The 23145-nt window shown below is 39.9% G+C and overlaps 1 protein-coding gene, 1 long non-coding RNA gene and 1 pseudogene across 2 annotated transcripts in view; 1 reads left to right on the forward strand and 2 right to left on the reverse strand.

The window, feature by feature from the left end:
- The window catches only part of ANXA13 (annexin A13), a 50109-nt gene extending 45887 nt beyond the window's left edge, over nt 1–4222 (reverse strand). The window contains 2 exon segments of the mRNA NM_001003255.1: nt 2893–3015; nt 4187–4222. Of these exon segments, the coding sequence (NP_001003255.1) occupies nt 2893–3015; nt 4187–4201 (138 nt within the window). The 5' untranslated portion in view covers nt 4202–4222.
- Nucleotides 1–15453, forward strand: part of LOC119864281 — a 119751-nt gene extending 104298 nt beyond the window's left edge. Inside the window, exons 2-3 of the long non-coding RNA XR_005368610.1 lie at nt 11419–11531; nt 15269–15453. This is a non-coding gene — a long non-coding RNA (uncharacterized LOC119864281). The remainder of the gene's footprint in view (nt 1–11418; nt 11532–15268) is intronic.
- A 1229-nt stretch (nt 15454–16682) lies between these two features.
- LOC100688352 lies at nt 16683–17448 on the reverse strand (annotated as a pseudogene).
- Nucleotides 17449–23145: the final 5697 nt, after the last annotated feature.

Below are 23145 nucleotides of genomic sequence, written 5' to 3' on the forward strand. Positions count from 1 at the left end.
AAGTACCAGCTTCCATCCCCTACACCACGTGGCCCCAGGCTCCCTCCGCTTTAAAGCTCCTGTGTCAGTTTCTCGGTTCCCACATTCTTCCTTCTGCCAGTGTATTTGCCAGTCCTTGGCAACCTATTTTGCACCTCTTTAAAAATGACTGCTTTTTATCTACTGTAGACAAGAAACCCCTCTCCAAAGCCAAGGCTGTGTGATTGGGTCTAGAATGCAGCCAGCTTTGAGCGGGAGGCTTGTTTTTAAATGAAGAACGTATGCTTTACTGCCTGTCACGGTTTGATATCAGAGGGGCCCTTTGTGTTTCCTCCAATGAGTCATGGTGGTGTTCCGAAGGACAAATTTTCTGGGATAAAAGATTTCCTGATAGGAGACCTGCAGGGTCTGGGCTGGTTTCTGCTTGGTTTCTCTCACTAATTCTTCTTTGGGGTCTGGAATCACACTTCAAGGCACTCTTTTGGTGAAAACCATACTTACTTTATCCCACATTCCCAGTCACATTTTTCCTTGCCTCCAGAACCTACCTTCTTTTCTCAGGCATCTGGACTGAGTCCCACCTGCTGTGTGGCTCCTGGGTGTTCCTAATCCACCTGCATCTGAGCTTGCCTGTTGCCCTGTTACAAGTCCTGAACTGTTTTCCATTTTAGACAATATTGATGTTGGCTAAATATTGGCACAAGCAAGTCATAAATGTGGCATGTTCACAAACGTCGTGGCAGATCGCTGAGCAGGTGTTCTAACATTGACAAGTTGGTTTTCGCTTATGGGCACTTAAAATGACACCTGCTATCATCGGTGGTATGCCGATCTGTTCTCGGAAGAATTGTGTTATGCTCCAGTTCAGCGTTTCTCAAACTCAGCTGCACGTTTAGCACCACCCAGGGGGGATTTGCAAATCCCAGTGCCCAGACAGATCACCAGACCAGTTGATTCAGACTCGCCGGTGGTGGGGCTCAGGCTTCAGTGGTTTTTACAACTCCGCAGGTGATGCCAATGTGCAGCCAAATGTGTGAACTTGTTTCCTATTTTAGTGCTTCTCAGACTGTACTGCATATAAGAATCGCTTGGAGATCTTGTTAAAATGCAGATCTGCTTCAGGAGGTCTTCATGGGCCTGGGACTCTGCATTTCCAACAAACACCCAGGTAATGTAGATGCAGCTACTAATCCAGAGACCACACTTTGAGGAACAAGGCAAATCATTCCTAGTGTCTATTCATCGGCCTTGAAAAGACTTTTCCAGAAATTATAAATCCTCCTGAGTTTGTGATTATTTCCACATTTGTCCACAGCTCCCCTAAGTCTTGCCCCCTCTCTATTGCTCTGCCCATACCCTACAGCCATACTCTAGTGGTGAAGGGATTTCACTATTGATCTCAATTCTATATTTTCCTCTAGAGAGTGATTCTCCTGAAAACAACCCGCACAAGAGAATAGAAGAGTCATATCACTAAACCTAAGCAGATTTTCCTGTGGATCTTATTTTTCTGTGGCTGCACAAAGCTCATTGAGCACAAGGACACGTCCTCTAGGCTAAGCAAACTCTGAACATTGTGTGATTTACCAAGTGATAGTCACCCTCTATCTTGGTTATTTCTGCTCCAAATAGGTTAGTCACAATTACTATGTCTTCAGTTGAAAGAAATCATTAATGATGGCAAAAGGATTGGAGGAAAGCACAAAGTAAAAAAGTAATTTTCAGTTTTCAGAATTGGCTAGGAAGGCCTCTATATCACAGTTCCTAGGAAAATGTAATTTCCTGGCCAATATCCTACTGGCATTGGAGTATTGTTTGTCAAGCAGTTGTCTGCGGATCTCAGTCTATGGACTTATTTTAGGGAATTCGTAACTTTCCTGGTGGACTTTTAAAATATGTATTTACCAAATACATAAACGTAAAACTTAATTACTTAAACATGAATAAAAAGTGCATTGAATCATTAGGATGACCAAGTCCTGGCACACTACTTCAACACCTGCATTTGCGTTTCTCTTTATGATTGTATATACACCAAACAGCCATATTTTAATTGTTGCAAGCCAGTGATAAAAGAACAGAGAACAGAGGAAGGTTTAGTACAAAAATCATGCATTTTAGCCAAGAGAAGTCCTGATTATTTTATAAGGAGTCCTACAAACAAAAGTGTCTCACTTTTAGATAGAGAAACATTATAGGAGAACTAAGAAGTCACACACCATGTTATATTTTAAACATGCTGCAACACAAAAGAAACCACATTATAGCAATCAGGACCATTTTTTTTTTTTTTTACACTGACTGTGGCCATTTTATCTCAGCAAAATAACATTGTCTATTATACTCTATCCATTACATGCATCTGCTTGCACATTCTGATCTTGTATTTTACTAGTATCTAGTTTTCTATATTTGTTTTGGTTGTGCAGTTGCTCCAGAACTGGAAACGTTGTTATTTGAAGTTTGTACATACTCAAGTTGTCTTCTAAGGCAAATGATTTAAGTCACTACCAGGACGATTCTCTGTCCTTGAAGGTTTTGCATTTACTTATTCAGAAACACAATCTTAGAACATATTCATTCCTTGTGCCATGTTAAATTCCCATTTACGTTTTCTAAAATGTCACAGTGGTCATACTGTGGTAACATGCCCTCCACTGTAAGGCATAACGAAGAGGACGCTATTGGGCATGGAAGCTGAGCTCCTCCATTACCTTTTTACATTAGCTGCAAACGTTGTAACAAATATTTTCCAAGGGAAGATTTCCCTGCCTGGAAGTAACACCTATTGATGACATTTTTCAGGCTGGAGGATTGTGGAGGGTCCCATATGACACATCATTGGTGAGCAATACTGGGCCCCTGAGAGAGCCCAGTCATACTTATGATTTGGAGGGAAAATTGAGTGCTTACAGGCTGTTGGGCCTCTGGCTCTCCACTCCCTGATGGGTGGCTGAGAGGCTGCACGGCTGCTGAGGGTTGGATGTCCCCTTTGGGCAACTGTTGACTGCCTTCTGAGAGGGAGTAAGACTGGCTCTGAGGATTCAAAAAAAGAAATACATAAAAATGCTAGACCACTCATACAAGCCAGTTGCCCCATGGGGATGACACTCAAAGATGGAAACATCTTCCTAAACTGCTGTGGCAGGGGCCCTCTGCAGCTATCAGAAGTACCTTCAAAGTAGGCTTTAGTATCTCCAAAAGATGTAATGAATGGAAGGCTCCTAATCTTGGCTAGCAAAAAAAAAAAAAAAAAAAAAAATTGTTACCTACAGAAGATTTTAAATATGACACCTCCCTGAAGACGTTATTTGTAGGCTTACAACCACTGAGGGAAAGTTTAATTTACAGCAAAGGAAAAAAATCTTATAATCAAAGTTATAGTTTACAGAAAATTTTAGAGTTTTATTCTCTTTGTTCCTAACTTACTTAGAATAAATCATTGTTGCCGTGGGAAGCTATAGTAAGTAGAACAAGACCTTACTACAATGCTTATTGCAACAGCTTTAGATATGTATTTTTCAATGTAAAAAAAAAAAAAAAATCAAGATTTAACTCTGACCTGCCTTGCACATTGTTGATTCCAAATGGTAGTATTTTAGTTAGTTTTGAGTCGTTAATAATTTATAGACACAGTATTCACATGGGCCTAGACATTTCAGGAAAACAACAACAAATAAACCCCAAACATCAAGTCCATTTCCTGGATATCTGCAAACATCTGAATGCTTGATGCTGCTTAGAAATAATACTAGAATATTTTTACCTTTCAGCCCAGATTATATAGCCTTGTAGGAATACTTTTACCTTAGTCTATGGATATTTGCAACATGAACCTATCTTCCCCACAAAACTCTGATGGGCATAGTCTGCGAGTCTGAGTCTGCAAGGTTTTGTGCAACTTCGCCACAAGTAACACCTTTAATCATACAGTCCACAAATACATATTAACCATTTGCTCTGTGCTGGGCACTATTTACTTGTTTTAAATACTTCTTGTTTTAAATACTTCCCTCCTAAGAGATTTTTTCCTAATGGAGAAAAAGTATATTCCAAGTGCATTTTAAAAGCATGGTATGCTGTTGTGAAAACCAACAATACGTAGTAATCACAATGATAAAATATAAAATCATGATTTCATAATTTAAATTTCTCCACATGCTAACTAAAATGAAAACTTTGACTCCCAAAGATAATAAATACTTACATGACGATTGCCCATTTTCGTTTTTCTAAGACAGTTGTTCTGTATTTCATTAGGAGATCAGTTCTCCTACAGGCCAAGTTTATAATAGTTTTCCCAGGGTGTAATATCTCTTGAGTTTAATAAGTAACTTTTGGTATTGAATTTGAATACATTGTTGGGGATGGGATGGGTAGGGAGTGGTGATAGCTACAAATGAGCTTAGCCTTCCCAAGCTGTATTTCTAGGCCATCTTTCCAAAGTAAAATATTTATTAACACGTCAAGTATAGGCTTTTAAAGTGAATAGCTTATTCTCTACTAAACCTGTCTCACTTCTAGATTATTGAAAGAGTCCATATTTTTTTTTTTTAATTTGGGGCATTTACTTAAAATCTTATACATTGTGATAATAAAAGCATTAACCAAACAAGGCTGAAAAAATCTTACTGTTTTACTAACATCACTATTATTATTGCACAGAATCCTTTGGAGAGTGACATTGACTTATGCCAACATCATCTTTATAATCCAGCTAGTTTTTGAACTGAAAAAGTAATATGTATAGATGGTAATTTTTCCCCCTAATAGTGTGAAAGGGTATGATGAAAAATAAGCCTCCTGACCTCCCAGGCCCTTTCCTAGTGGTTTCTGGATGGTTTGCATACATAGCCATGTCTGCCTGTCCCTCCATTTACCTATCTCTTTGTCTTTCTTTTTCTTTCTTTCTTTCTTTCTTTCTTTCTTTCTTTCTTTCTTTCTTTCTTTCTTTCTTTCTTCTTTCTTTCTTTCTCCCTTCCTTATTCTTTTTCCCTTCCTTACTCTGTTACTTACTTTCTTTCTTTCTCTGGCCTGTGTTTTTTGTTTTGTTTCATTTTATTGTCAACAAATGGGTTTGTACAATACATTATTTTTTTTTTAAAAAAAATTTATTTGAGAGACAGACAGAAAGAGTGAGCACAAGCATGGGCAGTGGCAGAGAGAGGGAGAAGCAGGCTCTCCACTGAGCAGGAAGCCCAATGTATGGCTTAATTCCATGACCCTGAGATCATGACCTGAGCTGAAGGCAGATGCTCAACAGACTGAGTCACCCAGGTGCCCCACAATACCTTCTTTTCTATGCCTTTTATGCTTCATATATTAAAGAGATATATGACACTGGTACATTTCTTTTCCAGTGGTCTCCTATGAATATTAGCCAAAACGTATGTCATCAGTCCACTATTCAAGATTATTTAGGGTCTTTTTTTTTTTTTTTGGCCTTTTGTATGACTATCTTCATTTCTACATCTTTGCCTGTATGTGAATGTTTATCTGTAGAATAAAAATCTTAGGATGTGATTGTTGGCCAAAGAATGTGTACATTTAAAATTCTGATGGGGCACCTGGATGGCTCAGTTGGTTAAGTGTCTGCCTTTGGCTCAGGTCTTCAGCTCAGGTCATGATCCCAGCACCCAGGGTTCAAGCCCCACGTTGGGCTCTGTGCTCAGTAGAGAGTCTGCTTCTCCCTCTGCCCCTCCCCCTGCTCTCTCTCTCTCTCTCTTTCAAATAAATAAATAAAATCTTAAAAAAAATAAAATTCTGATAGATCTTTCCCAGTTGTCCTCTGCACAGACATCAAAATGTTGAACTACTCAAAGTCCAGCCGATCCATGAGGCTAAATTTCTTTTTTTTTTTTTTTTAAGATTTTTTTTTTTATTTATTCATGAGAGAGAAAGAGAGAGAGAGGCAGAGATACAGGCAGAGGGAGAAGCAGGCTCCGTGCAGGGAGCCTGACATGGGACTCAATCCTGGGTCACCAGGATCATGCCTTGGGCTGAAGGCAGCGCTAAACCACTCTGCCACCCGGGCTGCCCCCTAAATTTATTTTCCAATTTCTTTCTTTCTTTCTTTACTTATTTTTGAGCCTGACTTTCAAAAGGTAGAATATATATCCCCCTACAATCATATGCCAGGGCTCATTTTTTCTATATATTGGCCAAATTATATATTATGAGGGTTTTTCATTTCTGCCAATTTCAAAGATGAAAAATTGTTACCTCAGTGTTTGACTTATATTCCTTTCTTTTGGTATTCTTAAATTATGTATCATATCCCTTGAAGGTCATTTGCATGAATTTTTCTTATGTCCTTTATTTTTATTTTGAGTTATTAGCCTCTTCACTGTTTATTTGTAGCAACACTTTATAATAAGATCTAGGCCTTTGCCAAATGTAATGATTATTTCCCGCCAATTTGTTGTTTGTCTTTTGTTTCTGTTTGAGTGTATTTTGAGCACATATATGTGAGTGCAGAAAGTATTAGTTTTTATGGATTTATTGGCTTGCTTAAAAAATAACTCTACATTAAGATGATTAAGACTTCTTATACCTTATCAAGTTTTTTAATGGCTTCTTTTTTATTTATATATTTTTTAATTTTAATTTTTAAGTAAGCTCTATGCCCAACATGGAGCCCAATGCAGGGCTTGAACTCATGAGCCTGAGATCAAGGAGCTGAGAACAAGAGTTGGAAGGTAACTGACTGAGCCAACCCAGGCACCCCATAATGGCTTTATTTTTAAAGACATATCTCTTTGATGCATTTGGAATTGATTGCATGTAGAGTAAGGAAGGAATGGATTCAGCTTTAATTTTGGTTATTTTATAGATCCTACATAGTTATTAAATAATTAATCTTTCCTCATCTGGTCATAAAGATTCCATCTTTATTTTATGCTAATTCCCATGTAACACAGTATTAAAATTCTCATGGATTTATTAAATTCTGATTGTATGTATTCATTCTTTATTTCTTTAACCTTTATCTGTTGAGTGCCTTCGATGTGCTAATTGCTAGGACTATAAAAGTGAATAAGATAGATTCAAATGTTCTCTTTCTAGGATGTAGTCAAGTGTACAAGGAACAAACTGTTATAAATTGTTGTTGCAACTTATGAAGAAAACCAGCAGGATGCTATGATAAAGGTGAATGTGTGTGTGTGAGTGTGTGTAATTTTCTTTAAGCAGTGGTAAAATTCTTCAAGGAGATAACATTTAAACTATGAACTAAAGGATGAGAAGGAGCCCATCATTTGAAAAAATAAAGTGTTCCAGATCAGATGCCCTTATTTTGTGCAGAGACTCAGAGATTGGAAAGAGCTTTGTTAACTGGAGGAAGAGAATGATGATCAAAGGGGCTGAAATCTATTGTTTCTCAGGTGGGAGGATGGGAGTAGGAGGTGAACTCTTCCAAAACTCTCCTCCAGAAATTTGCAGTAGAATAGGGGTGGGGAATGACAAGAAGATGTAAAATAAAAACTGATACTTTGGCCATTCTCTATGATGTTGGCTGATTTGGGTTCTATAAGTCTTGGCCTCCTTCTCTCAGCCCCAGGCTTCTCAGGGCCAAGTTCTCCTACTCCACATCTGTGCTAGTTTGAAACCACCCTTTGTGTCACTAACCCTTCCTAGAAGATTTGATCAGTTACTTTCCTCTCTCTCTTCCTCTCCCACCCTTTTGAGCTGTTGAAGCTCAAAGTTCAGGAGGAACAGGGCAATTTGATGTGCTGTGATCAAAGTTGAGATAAATTCTGTTCAAAGGCTCACAGGAAATACATACAGAAGAGATATAATTTATGGCTCCAGGGAGATGAGATAGAAAGCTGAGGAGCTGAGGGCGAAGTTGACATACCTTTTTATTTTTCTAGATCACCACTGCTATAGCCACCTCTTAGTAATTTCACTTTGTACATGGTCAAGTTTGCCTTTTTTTTTTTTTTTTTTTTTTACATGGTCAAGTTTGGATCTGACTGGAACAGAGCTGTTTCCAGTGTCAACTACTCCTTTCTGCTTCCCCAGCTGGATGGGTCCATAAGAAGGTGGCTAGAATAATTACAAGCAATAGCAGCAGGAAGAAGGAAGTGGAATTCCTGTGACTCCAGGTCATTTCTGGGAGGCTATTCATGGTTGAGGGAGAGGAGAGGACCTGCCTGAGAAAGAAGAGTAGTAGACTGACATTTTAGGGGAGAGAGGGTACAGAACAGTGAGGAGAGGGTTTTTTGTTATTATTATCTTAAATATTTAGTGATTCTAAATGACTACAGATGCTACCTCATATTTTTCTCTCCTAGACTGGGCCTGTGTTTTTTTTTTTTTTTTTTTTTAAGATTTTATTTATTTATTCATGAGAGACATAGAGAGAGGCAGAGACACAGGCAGAGGGATAAGCAGGTTCCCTGCAGGGAGCCTGATGGGGAACTTGATCCCAGGGTCCCGGGATCAGGCCCTGATCCCAAGGCAGGCACTCCATCACTGAGCCACCCAGGTGCCCCCTGGGCCTGTTTATTTACATCTCTTGGATTTTTGTGGTTCTCAAAGTAGTGATGCCAACCAGAGTTCTAATCTCCTTCTAACATTATGAGTCTCAATAGCAAGTCATGGATTAATCTTGCCAAAGAGAGTTTTTTCCTTCTGTTCCACCCACCAATGGTAAGTTTCTAACACTTCTTAAAAATGTCATTTATGCATTTCTTATGGGCTATATTATATCCCCCAAAGGACCTGGTGAGGTCCTAATCCTCAGTACCTGTAACTTTATTTGGAAATAGAGTCTTGGGTGGTGTATCCAAGTTAAGTTGAGGTCATTAGGATGGGTTTGGACCCATTATAACTGGTGTCCTTTTAAGAAGAGGAAAATATCATGTGAAGACACAGGCACACAGGGAGAAGGCCACATGATGATGGAGGTTTTCAAGGGCAGAGACAGGCCTGTTGCTTAACAGATCCCCACAGTGTCTGCATACAATGGCTACTTAATAAAGTTCTTATTTGACTAAGACAAGAAAGATTGACATCAGCAGGAAATGATTACAGTTGCTGCCAAAAACTATATTTCTATACTCCTATACTTTCTCAATAGTAAAAACCTTAAAAGTAACTATCATCTTGCAAACATTAAAAACAAAAATCTCATGATACAAAAAGTCTTCTTAACTCAGTGATTGGTTAACTGGTACTTGTGTATTTGCCACGTGCAAGATACCATGTGAGGCTAAGGGCATATGAAAAATCTAGGACATAGCTCCTACCCCTGCCCTGTTAGGTGCTTATGCTTAGTTGGAGAAATTAAACATCTACATATAAGAAAAAACACTTTGATTTAATATAACATTTTTGTGGCAGAAACACCTTAGCACCGGGAGAGCAAAGATCTGTGTTTTAGGCTGGTCTCTGCTGCAACTTAGGAATACGCTCATTTTGGAGTCACACTCTCTCCAGTTCTTGGGTTTCTATTAGATAAATGTAAAAGGTGAATTTCATCTCTACATTTACTTTCAGACCTAAAATACTAAGAACAATTTGGATTTAGGAAGACATATTGGGACTCTTTTGGTTATAAGTGACTAACTCATAATCATTTAAGCAAACAAAAGTTTGTTGTCTCACATAATTGGAAAAGATAGCTTTAGGCATAGCAGGATCTAACTATTCAAAATATCACCCCGGAACCCATGGTCTCTCTCCATGTCTTAGTTCTGCTTTCTCCCTTCTCAAAGTGATCCCCTTTCTCAAAGGCAAGATGGCTGCCAGTGGTTCCACATTTTCATCCTCACAATTCCAAAACTAAAAGAAAATGAGAGCTTGCTTTTCTTCCAAATCCAATATACATCCTGATCTGAATCTCTGGTGGCAATTGGGACTCATAATTTCTCTGAAGTAGCCACCATAACTGGGAGGATGTAATGAGGACTGGATTTCATGTCACCTCTAGAGCTGAAAAGGAGTCAACCCCACCAAATCATGTGGGTGGTCTGAGAGTGGGGGAAGGAATGGATACCCAGAGAAAATTGGAGTGCTTTTAACAAAAGAAGGGTGAAAGGATAGTAGGCTGGCTGAAACAAGATATGTCCACTGCAGAGGGCAAAAGGAGCAACCTAAGAGAAGTAAGAGGAAGGAATGAAAGGAAAAAGGGGAGAGAGATCCTGAGGAGGGGAAGAGTAGGTGGAAATGGTAGCCCAGAATATTTTTAACCCACTGAGAGACTGAGAACTGATACTAGAGCCACTGAAAGAGGAGCAAAGTGCCCTTCCCTTGGTGCTTTCACTTCTGGTCCAACTATCTGTGCATCCTGTGGGCAACCTGCCTGTGTTGGCCAGTGCCATGGACACATTCAACTGCAGCCCACCTACCCGAGCAGCATCCTCTTTCTGACAGCTCCATCCTGTGGACTTAGTCCTGGGAGTTTTGCTTCGGTGCTGGTTGATGGACAGGGCTCCACTGTCCGTCCTTCTGTGATGATAAACCACCACTTCTGATCCTACACTGTCGAGTTTCAGATCTCAACATTCATTCATTAAGATGTGTATATTCACTACATAAGGAGTGTTATAACCCTCTGCTGAGCACCATGGAGCAGAAGAAAGGAAGGGAAAAAAAACAGGGTGCTTGCCCTCCAAGAGCATAGTATTTCTTTGCAGGGAACAAGGTATTTAAAAAAACAGTTATAATCCAAGATATAACTGATATATAAAATGACTATTCTAGATATATTATGGACTATTATAGATGAATACAGACTATCACAGGCCATTCTGTAACTAGTATGTTACAGAATTTGAGAAAGAAGAAATAGTGGCCCAAGGGAATGAGGGAGGCTCCACGAGGGCCTGGGCCTTACTTTGCAACAATGGAGTGGCAAGAATTGGAAGGGCAGATAGGGGAAGAGCATGGAGGAGTTGCCAGTGGAAGTGGTGAATGTCTTTAGGGAATGAACAGAGGGTGGTCAGAGTATGCTGTGTTGAGGAGTGAAGGTGAGTAGAGGAGACTTGGAAAGTTAACCTAGATGGGAATGCCTACTCTTGAATAGCAGCAAAGAGGAAGCTATGGAAGAGAACCCAGGGTTTCAAGAGAGTGGCTGGCATTTGGTGCTGCCATCTTTAGCTATGGAGCAGTCTAGGAAGGAGCTACTCTAGAAGGAATTGTGGATGCTGAGGTACCAGACGACCCCCAGAGGGAAGAGTTTAGAGGGCAGGGGGAGGAAGAGGTGCTGGGCTTGGCTGAGAAGTTAGGGATGGAGCTATTCAGGGATCCATCCACACAGAGGGATAGTAGAGTCTTGAGAGATGTATGCAGGCAAAGGGAACAGAAAGAGGAAGATCATCGAAGAAGTCAAAAGATTCATCGGAGAAAGTGATATGTGTCATCGCTGCATGCAGGCTGGCTCCCCCAGGTCAGCCCCCACCCTACTGTGTCCCTGCTTGCACCTTTTCACCCCAGAACGGGACCTCCCATGGACAGCGATTGCCTCCTCTTCGCCTCCATACATCTGAGTCTTGTGTGGCACTTGTCACATGGAAACCATGGCAGCTGAATTACAACATGTCTTTGTGGTAAGTGGCCAAGAGCAATGATTTCTTTAGAAAGCTGTCTGTCATAGGCCAGATTTTGTGGAGACGGTCTCCAAGGTATATAAAACTTTCTTGAGCAGAAATTTACTTCATGTGAATTTTCCTTAAATAAATAATCTAGCTGGAAAAGTGCGGGTGTATACACAGGTTTCTCTCACTTTCAGCAATTCAAGGTAGGAAAGCTGAGATTTACATCCAAAGATGAATGAAGATGTGCATATGAGTGATCCTGCAATTCTTACATTTATTCCCATTATGATTCTTTTAAAGGAGAATCATTAGCACAGTTTAACTCACTACTTATTTATTGAGCATCTACTATGTGCCAGGTATTCTGGTGGACACTTGGGATTGGTGGTGACAGGACAAGTGTGGGCTGTGGTGGAACTTACCTTCTATTGGAGAAACATAAACTAGTTCACAAAGACATAAACAAACATAGGTTGCCAGGAATGTGGTGTTGTGTTGGGAATAAACAATGATAGGAAGGTGAGCCAGTGGGGAGGCCAATGGTGATGGGGCAGGAAGGGGCAGTCTGCATGAGGTGGGGGGGACCTAGAGGAAGCATTTGAAGAACTAGGGGAGGCAGTTTAGGAAGAGAAAGGAGGCAGGAAAGTCTTTAGTACATTGAATGACACAAAAGATGGTGACTAGAGGGTAGCAGAGAGTGGAATGCTAGTGAGGAGGGGATGGAAATAGATCCAGCTGGGCCTTGCAGGGGTGGGCTGTTGCAGAGGTGGAGAGTGGATTCAGAGTACATTTGTAGAGAACTATGAAATCACTAAAGAGTTTTAGATGACAGCACAGCGGGATCTGAATTAGCATTTCAAAGATCACTCTACTTGTGTAGACTATGATGGATTCCAGGGGACAGAGCAGAAGAGAAGAAACAAGAGTGTTTCACAGTGGAGCAGGTGAGAAGGGCAGGCAGCTTGGATGCAGATGTGCGGGTTAGAGATTTGGAAGTAGAGCCAAGAGGACTTGTTGGCAGGTTGACTTGTGGATGGAGTACAAAGGAGAATCAGGGATGCCTCTTTCAGATTTGAGGCTCAGGCTCTTGGGTGGAGGTGGTGCCAATCACTGGGGTAGTGGGAAGAGATCTGAGAGTAGGGGCAGCAGGACTTTTGGGTTGGATCTTGTTAGTGTGAGATGTATTAGTTACCCACATGGAGATGTCAAGCCTGCAGTTGGGTATGTATGCATGATGCCTGGGTTAGAGACGCCTTTGGAGTCATAGCACACATGTAAGTCAGGAGCCAGGTTGAGATTACTAGGGGAGAATGTGAGGATAGAGAGGGAAGTACAGTGAAGGAAGGAGAAGAGAAGAGAAGGCAAAGTTGGAAGAATGTGATGTCTAGAAAGGCAAGAGAGTGTTTCAAGGAGAGTAGTTGACTCTGCTGAATGCACCTGAGAGAAATATGAAGCAGGCCAAGTGTCTAAAATTTATTTCACTTACACAAATTAAACTCATAGGTTTTCAGGAATATACATATCACATGAACAGAAGCAATCTTTTCTCAGATAGTTTTATTTTTTAATTATTAACTAATAATAAAGTATTTGAAAAATAAATTCTTATTTAATTAAATTTTTAAAGATTAGCACATTTAATTTAATTTGTGTAAAATTTGATTACACTCAGAGTCAGCCTGGTTGGGTTGAGGTAGAGAGGTAGTTGCTCGCAAGGCTACTCTTTGGCCACCTCACCCACGAGGCACTCTGCACTGTCCTGCTTCTCTTTAATAAGCTGATGACTAGAAAGTCCTTTTGTCTTTATAGGCTTATGTTTTTATAACTGTGAAGTGAGGGGGGTTAGACCAATACCTTGTTAAAGTCCCATCCATCTTAAGACTACTTGGATTCTAAGATTCTAGATAGGACCATTTATTTAGTCCTTTCTTACTGAAATGTATTAATATCAATAAATTGGAACAATTGTTTTTGTTCCAAAAATTTGCTAATTTGTTAGCATTGCCTATGTTAACCAATGTGCAAAAGAATATTTTTATTTCTGACTTTTCATTTCATGATTCTGGGCAAAGCAGTGTCAGTAGCAAGAGGCAAGACCTACACATTTTCAGACTCCTGTTACATTTATGGCATCTTAAAGCCTGTTCCATGTTAGAAATCAAATTTTATTTTATATGGGTACACAATGACTAAGATATCTAAGTTAAGAGTTCTTTGCCCCCCCCCCCCCCCCCCCCCCCGCCTTTTGGCTCTGTTTTGCTGGCTGACTTCAAGACCTGAACTTTTTACAAAGGTACATATTGAAAGTTATTTGTTCTGAGGCCCTTTGCTCTCTCAAGGATCACAACATGTGTGGGCTCCCCTCAGGAGCTTTATAAGCTTTATTTGATGATATACACATGGCAAAAGATAGAGTACTTCAGTTCCATAAAACATCGTTTTTCAGCCTGCGTTTCAGACCTCCTGAATATTCCTGAACTGTCTTTAAATAAAGGCTGTAGAAAACTGCAATATAAGTCATGCATAGCAATAATGGATAAATAATTAATAGAACGGGAAGCTAATCGCTCACCTGCTGACCAATATGCATAGTTGCCAGAGGATGAAGTGATAAAGGTTAATACATCACTTTTTAATGGATAACTAAGGCTTCCTTACCCTTTCTGAGCGTCAAGACTACTTTTAGTGATAGAATTCTCAAAGTAACAAGGGAGCCAAGCATTACAAGGAATGTAATTAGTAATTACGTACAGAAACTTGTTTTATTTGCCAGAGTTTAGTTTTTAAAATTCCCCCTTTTCATTCTACTCATAATTATCAACCCCCTGAGAAGAGCAAGTTGAAATTTTGCATTTCACTTTTGGGGTACACATTAAGTGGCAAGAAAACATGAAACCTTTTAAATTGTCAGTGACTGAAGATACCTAGCTGGGTGCTATGTACCCATAAGATATTTAATAGCTAGCTGAGAAAATGAACACACAGACAGAATAATTATGTGCTAAGTAGATGCACAAAATGAACAGAGGTAAGAACTGAAAAAAGACATTTTTTTTTCCCTGCTAACAAATATAAAAATCCCATATGGAACTTTTCTAATATTTTTCTACATAATAATGTTCATTTGTGATTGATTTAGTGTCATCAGGGGAATTCTGGGGGATTGGAGGGAGCCCTACTGAGGCTAGTGTTTAAAACTAATTATTACAATAAAGACTATTAAAAGGAATATTTTTATCTGAAAAGATACATAAAAACCTTCTTGTAGAAAAATCAGCTACAATAGGCATGTGGACATCACTTAATGTTGACAATAGTGAACCCCCAGGTGCCTAATTGTAGATATTGCATACACTGCAGATTTTTATATTTTGGTAGAATTTTGTCTACAACAATCAGCCAAGGTGAGATCATACCATGGTACCTGAAGAGAATTCAGGTGCCTGAGAGGCCCACGGGAACTGGAATGGAGAGGAAGGCCAGAAGTCAGTGCACCTTGGGTTGGAAAGTGTGCTGATTAATTTGATTTGTCAACTTGAGTAGACTAAGGGGATGCCCAGATGGCTAGAAAAACATTATTTGTGGGTGTGTCTACAAGGGTGTTTCTGGAGGAGATTAGTGTTTGATTCAGTAGACTTGAGCAAAGATCTGCCCTCATTGATGTGAGAGGGCATCATCCAATCTGTTGGGTGTAGAATAGGAAGGGGAAAAAGAAGGACAAATTTCTTTCTTTCTTTTTTTTTTTTAAGGACAAATTTCTACTCTCTCTTCTTGAATGAGATGTCCACCTTCTCCGGCCCTTGGCCAGTGTTGATCCTGATTCTCAGGCCCTTGGATTTGGACTGAATTACACCACTGGCTTTCCCAAGTTTCCAGTTTGTAGAGGGCAGATTGTGGGACATCTTGGCTTTCACAACTGTGTGAACCAATTAATACACTAAATAAATAAATAAATAAATAAATAAATAACTCTATATTAGTGTTATGTATATCTTTTATGAGTTCTGTTTACTTGGAGAACTCTGACTTATATATAACGTTTTTGTTAAAGCTACAGTACTGCATTGAATCATGGTTTTGGTATTTAAAAGTACTATCATTCACCCCTATGTTTCATTGTACTTAACAGCACTAGATGTTTTATAAATGTCTGCTGAACCAAAGAAAACTCACCTCCTTCCCTACTGTGTGCTGGTCATTGTGAAAATGCTAAAGATAAAGGTGATGAAGACATTACTGGTGTCATTGAGTGCACAATTGTGGAAGAGACACGCAGGCATCATTTTATATAATGGGGAAAGTGCTTCATGGAGGCCGTCCTGCTGCCAGGCCTGTGTGCACCTGGACACTCAATCTTTTTCTTTTTGAGGGGTGATACAGCATTTATGGAATTCTATTTTTTGCTTTACAACAGAGATCACATCTATATACTATTCTGCTAATCTACATGGGTACCTTAAACCTAAAAGTTTAGACTTATTATGAACGTGCTCAATCTTACAAAAATACATACACACACACTCACCTTAATTGTCTTAAAACAGTAGTGCATACACTATATTCTTCCTCTAAAGCCAGATTTGATTAAAAACCACTAGTTTCAAAGATTGATCTGATTTTGAAGGTGAACCAAAGTACACACTGCATGATTCTAAGATCTATTTTAGCCATTTTGTTATCGGACTACAGTGTATGTTTTTTAATTGGATAATAACAAGGGGCGCCGTCTGGCCCACAGCTGGTTTCCTCCTTCTCTCTCTAGAAAACTTTGGCCAAGAGTTCTCCATCATAAAGACTGAAAGGACCCAGTGATACTCCAGCAACATGGAGGTAACAGGAGCAGGCCTGAGCCATCCTTTGATTCTCCCACACTGTGCAACCTTCAAATAGGTCCAAAATTAGAACATACACCACCATCCCTAAGGGCTTAGGGACATGGAAATCAGCTAGAATAGGGGAAATCATAGGTGGGTGGGGAAGTAGGTGGGCCTGTGAAGACCCACGCTGCTCTGTCCAACACCTGTGCACATGTGCTTTAACTAAATGAACTCAAGAGGCCACCACCAACAGCAGGCCTGCTCCATTCGCCTTTTGAATCAGAACAAGGAAAAAGCTCAGGCTTGTGTTCTCGACTATGCAGAGGTTTTACCAGTAATGAGGCACTTACGAGGAGTAAGCAGGATCTCTACTCCACCTGCAAGATGGGATGCATGCACACAGCATGTTCAGCAGCTGCATTGCTGCAAATGCCAGCACTGCCCAGATAACATGCACCATGACATCTCATAGCTTCTTTACAACTAGAGCCTCACATCCCTCTGCATAGAGGTCTGAAGGGTGGGCCAGACTGCTCTTACAGCTGCTGGTGGTCTCTCTGCACAGCTAAGAGGGACACTGTGTGTTTTGGTTTCTTTGAACCAGTCCGTATTTTCCCAGTCTAAATAGCTGTGAAGTCCACAACAATACAGCTCTCTCTGTATGTAATCAACAGCCCAGGCTAGCAGCCTTGACATTGGTTCCACTGTAGGCCTCACCCACTTTCTGAACGCTGCAATCAACCTCAGTTTCCACCTTTGCTCTGGAAACATATCCCCAAACCACTACAACAACTTCTGCAACAGAAACCAAGGGTCGGACAATGACAAACATGGCAAGTCCACAGCGGCTTTCTCTGATTGTGGCTCGGCAGCCAATTCACCCCATAATGAAAAGCAGGGCTCCTATCCTTGATCACGACAGTGGGGATGAGAGTGCACATATCTTCAAAGAAGCGATCGTAGTCATCATAAATGATAAAGACCAGCTGCGCCTCTCCACCCCCAAGAAGATGAGGTATTGGAGGAGGTGATGCCTTGCTGGCCTGTGGTTGGCCAGGAATGGTCCAGCCTGTGTGGTGCTCACAGCAGCCCCTAGGGCCCTTAGGCAGCATGTGCTTTATCCGTCTGTTGGCTAGAGAATTGGGGTTAAGACATTGTATTTTAAAGGTCTGGAATATTATCCCATGGTGCTCCAGGGGGACCTAATCTAAGGTGAATGAGTAGGGGAGGAAGAAAAGGGAGAGGAAATCAGAGAAGACCTCCAGAGGAGGCTCCAAACAGAGCTTAGAAGGAAAAGTAGGATATCATCAGGCAAAGTGGGATTAATAAAGGAAGATTAAACAACATGAGCAAAAGCAGAGACATGGACTGGTGTTATATTTGGGGACTAATGTTTCTCTTTGGAAGGCTTATAAAAAATCTAGAAGTTTCAAAGTCTTACTAATATTGGCCAGTTATTATCGTTACTACTACTTAATGTCTAAAAGTAATAATTTTCAGTAATGTTATTAATACTTTTTTTATTAATACTTAAATAGTATTACTACTTAATAATACTCTTACTAATGATATTATTTGATATTATTAGCTACTTGAAGCCTTACTAATATTGCAGGGGTAGGGAGAGGCTACTTTCACTTCTCTCTCAATTAAACCTTTCACTGGGGAGCCAGTAAGAGGTGAGCATGTTTAAGAATACCCTGGGCTTTGTGTATGGTGGCCTGACAACCGAAGCTGACTCACAGGCATGTGCCTAGCAGTGTTGCCCCACACCATGGGTTTATGTAATAGCAATCTTTCATGTTAATTTCATCTAATTTCAACTCATTTGAATGAGTTGCCCATCAGATTTCCACAAAACTTTGAATTCCCATTGCTCTTGGAAAATCAGACCAGGTAACACAGAGCTTGTATCTCCATGTGGATCTGAGCAGCAGGTGCCCATGTAGATGAAGTATGGTTGTCCAGGCTGGCACAGTCCCCACTACCTCCCTGACTGGGTTCATGTTTCTTTTCTACATTACTTACATAGTTTCCCTAGCATTTGAGTTGGCAATTCTGGGCATTCATGTGATACTGGATTATCTTGAACCAGTGAGAACATTTTTACCACCTTACCCTCCTAGGGCTGGATGTGCCTGTAGCCATGGGAGCTCATCTTGTTGAGACGGAGACCATGGATACCATGCCTGCTTCTTTTGATGCAGACTCAGCTGTTGATTCAGACTCAGGCGTGAGCAAGTCTGAGCACTGAAGCTGAAGGCATTTGCTCATGCCTTAGCTGCAAAGGCAGCAGAAGGAGAATATTTGGCATTTATAGCTTCTCTGATGGGAGGTGGGCTCTGCCTTCTAGTAAGATCCATAAGATGTTTAGACACTCAGCAGCCAAATGAATGATAGAAGTTTACTAAAAAGGGGTCAGCTCTTTGATTGTGGTATGTCTACCAGTGGAGCACATGAGATGATCTTATGTGAAACACATCCACAAAACAAAACAAAACAAAACAAAACAAAACAAAACAAAAAACAACTTTGCTTATTGCATTGCATTACTTTATGTGTATTAGGACAATAGGATGAAGACATGAAATGTGTGAATGACACAGAGAGTTTATTATGTGGGGTGTGACAACTTAGAAAAATGTCAAGTAAGTAGTAGTTTAGATGATACTTGGAAATAATATTCAAATGACTGAACTTTCGGAAATTGATCCAGATAAATGCAAATTTTAAATTTCTCTTTGTGCCAAGTATTAATAATAAGACAAAAATGCATTTATTTAGTGCTGTGGGCCAGACCCTATTCTAAGCACTTTATATTTGTTTGTTTACTTAAACATCACATCAACTTTAGGAGATAGTTACTACTATTTTTACCCTTTTACAGATGGGGAACCTAAGGCACAAAGTAGTTAAATAACCACAGGTCACTCAGTAAATAGTCAAATGAGAATTTGCATACTCTCTCCCTGACAACTGTATCGTTAGGGTGACTGTGGATTCCTATATGATGGTCTCACTGAAAATCTTCAGAACTAATTGGGGATTTCACAATCTGAAATTTGGAGATAAATGCTTTTTGAGTACTTGTTTTTGTGCCAGAGGGTTTGTTGTCTGGGAGATAGTTCTCAACTTTGCCATTATTGACATTTTGGGCCACATAAGTCTGCAGGTGTATGCATAGTGGGGGCTATCTTATGCATTTTAGGACAGCATTCCTGGCCTCTACCCACTAGATGCCAGTAGTATCTTCTTCACTCGTGACAACCAAAAATGTCTCCAGAAATTGCCACATGTTCCCCTGGAAACAAAACTACCCCTGGTTGAGAACTTCTGGTCTAGTGAATTCTAAAGTATCTCCAGTGAGGAGCCCAGAAATAATTACCCTCGGGAGGAAATGAGGTGACTAAGCTACTGTGGTATGTTCTCTTGGGTATTATTGTACAGTGTCGTGTCATTCTTTGTTAATAGCAGGTGTGTCTAGTTTCTCATATCAGAAATGAATACCCAGTACCAGCTTGTACCAGCTATCGTTTTTAATGCAATATGTGAGAAACCTTTGTGTTTTACTTGCAAAATGAACAACTAGCTTCTTATTTTTCTAGAATCCAGTGGCTGCATACTTGGCAGAAAACTACAAGTTATCTCAATCTCTTTAAACATCTCTTTCCTTGACTTGGTGTTTGGAATTCTTTGAGGGGGATTCTCTATAAAAATAGGACAGATTATAAACTAGGTCCATTTGTTTATTCATATTTAACTGATTTTTTTGTTTACTAGTATTTTAAATACAAAGATCAATATTATGATCATAATATATTAATATATCATAAAACATTGAAGAGTGAAAGAAGGACAACTCTTTTCTCAAATGGGGCTTCCTGGTTATTAAATCGTTGACACCAGGGCCTAGAAAAAGCATCACTCAATCCTTTTTATTTTAATGTGCTCTGGCCTCCATGGTATCATCCATATCATCCCTTGCCAGCCAAAACACCTTTCCCTCCAATAACTTAGGATCTAATTCAGGCAACAACGCTACCTCCTCTGTGATTACCTCCAGAATTCTTCTTTTTTTTTTTTTTAACGATTTTATTTATTCATTCATGACAGACAGACAGAGACTGGCAGAGACACAGGCAGAGGGAGAGGGAGAGAAGCAGGCTCCATGCAGGGAGCCAGTCGCGGGACTTGATCCCGAGTCTCCAAGATCACACCCCAGGGCCGAAGGCAGCGCCAAACCACTGAGCCACCAGGGCTGCCCACCTCCAGAATTCTTAATCAAAAGAACCACTTCCCTCCAATAGACCCTTTATCATCTTGTACTCATCATTGTATTCTCTTTTATGTTCTATCAATTAATTTAATCCCTGGATTCTCAATCCTACAAGATTGTAAATCATTTAAGGGAAAGGATCATGCTTTATTCATCTCCATCCTCAAATACTTTGCAGAGTCCTTTGCACATAGAAAGCACTTAGCATATTTTTCTTGAAAGAATGTATCGTTTAGTTAAATCAGTATTTCTCTAGAATTGGAAATCGATATTTGGCAGTGAGACAAAATCAATTGCTAACTCTATTTCTGTCATTGGGTTGCAAGAATCAGGAGAGTGGTAAGATCTGGGTGTGATCTTCCCATCTTCTTCCCTTATTTAGAGTGAGAGATTTTTCTCTGGGATTTTCTTAGTCCCACCTGTGACCTGCCCTGTGTGTCTTTTACATTTGGGAAATAATAGCAATCTTTCATGTTAATTTCATCTATCGACTCCATGAAGCCATCTTGTCTCTGTGAGGAATCTCACAGGAACTTAATCCTTCAAAGAATTCTCATAGTTTCCTTTAGATACAGGTCCTTGGTAAGTTGGCCCAGGGCCTGATCCTGGTTTGAGTCTTCTTATTCCACTTGGTCAGTGGCCCATGGAAACCTGCCATGCTTCCCCTCGTGCTGTTGTTTGCTACCCAAGGAGTCTAACATGTGGATACTGATACTATCTTAAAGGCAGATAGTGAGGGACAATCCCTCCAACTCAGTCTTGCTCCTTCTTATGTGCCATGTGGAGAAAAGAAATTGTGGCTCAGATTAAAGCCAGCAGTTGTTTGGGAGATGAGTATGTTCATATGTGACTATATAGACAAAGAAAATGTAGCTATTTTATGTTCAAAGTTAGACTTAATCATCTTCATATCCTCACCCCACTGGGTAGTGCTGGAGGTGGGGAGTGTGGCTTTAAATCTCCTAATAAAGATGCTCTTAATTCAGCCTCTTCCTGATTAAATACAGTCATTTCACTGGAGGGATGGTTTCTATTCAGCAAATGTTCTACCTTGAAGATCTCATTTTCTCCCTCTGTTTCTCCTCAAGATATGCCAGTGGGAATTAAAATGATTTAGAAAACTTTTCTCAACCAAGCCTGGCTTTCAAGACTACTCTCTTGTTCAGACTAAAAAATCCTATTTTTTATTTCCAATGGTGAACCTTGACTTTCTTTTTGCATTTCTTTGTAATAATCCTTATCTCTTCAAAGGCAAAAGGATGATGTTGGCTTTTTAGTTAATTTTTTCCTGATATTTTGCTTTCTCAGAGCCTACCTTTTACCAGGTACATGGTTCAGCTGGTTTCCTACTAAAAAAAGAAAGAGAAAGAAAGAAAGAAAGAAGAAAGAAAGAAAGAAAGAAAGAAAGAAAGAAAGAAAGAAAGAAAGAAAGAAAGAAAAGAATCACTATGTATTAAGGTATACCAAGTCTAAAAAGACATATCACTAACCACATTTAACTATATCTTCATGAATTATGAAAGAAAGACAATTCCACATTTCTGCAAAGTGAGAGAACAAATATTTACAAAGACCTGGGCCAAGAAATAGCTAATTTATATTGTTCTGGGATCAGTTGTAGTTGTAGCCAAGAAAGTATCCTATCTCTCACTCAAATGTCATTAATATAGGTTATGAAGTAATCCCACTATATGTGAATTAATCCATGATCACAGTCTATACTAGTACATAAACTCTTATTTCTTGTCAGATAGGCAAGAGATTATGTGTTGCTAAAGGTATAAAGTTTGGATGACATAATGTAGAAGGAAACACAAAATATTTCATTTCAGCCAAGTTTAAGCCACTGTGACAATGCACCCAAATAAGCCAAACAGATCTGAGATAGATCAATGTCTTATGTGTAATATGAACTCAGATAATTCCTACTGATCCAATAGTGTGTAATTCTTTATTTTTCTCAGGGATCTCTCAACAGTTATCAAGCAGTAGAGAAATGATTTCCTTGATCTACATGAATGTGAAATAGATGTTTCTGTATTTCTTTTTTTTAATTTTTATTTATTTATGATAAAGAGAGAGAGAGAGAGAGAGGCAGAGACACAGGCAGAGGGAGAAGCAGGCTCCATGCACCGGGAGTCAGACGTGGGACTCGATCCCGGGTCTCCAGGATCGCACCCTGGGCCAAAGGCAGGCGCTAAACCGCTGTGCCACCCAGGGATCCCTGTTTCTGTATTTCTTTACAAAAAAGCCTGGGGCAGGGGTGCGAGGGTGGCTGTCATTAAAGTGACTGAGTCTTGTTTCCACTGGGGTCATGATCTCAGGATCCTGGGATCAAGCCCCATGTCAGGTTCCATGCTCAGTGAGGAGTCTGCTTACGATTTTCTCTCTATCCTCTCTCTCTCTGTCCCTCACCCCACCCCACTTGTGTGCTCTCTCTCTTTCTCAAATAAATAAATAAATAAATCTCAAAAAAAAAAAAATCCTGGGGCAGACTGGGGGAATTATTTTGCATATGAAAAAATTATTTTAG

Source organism: Canis lupus, chromosome 13, assembly GCF_011100685.1.
Source record: "Canis lupus familiaris isolate Mischka breed German Shepherd chromosome 13, alternate assembly UU_Cfam_GSD_1.0, whole genome shotgun sequence".
NCBI classification, from domain to species: Eukaryota; Metazoa; Chordata; class Mammalia; order Carnivora; family Canidae; genus Canis; species Canis lupus.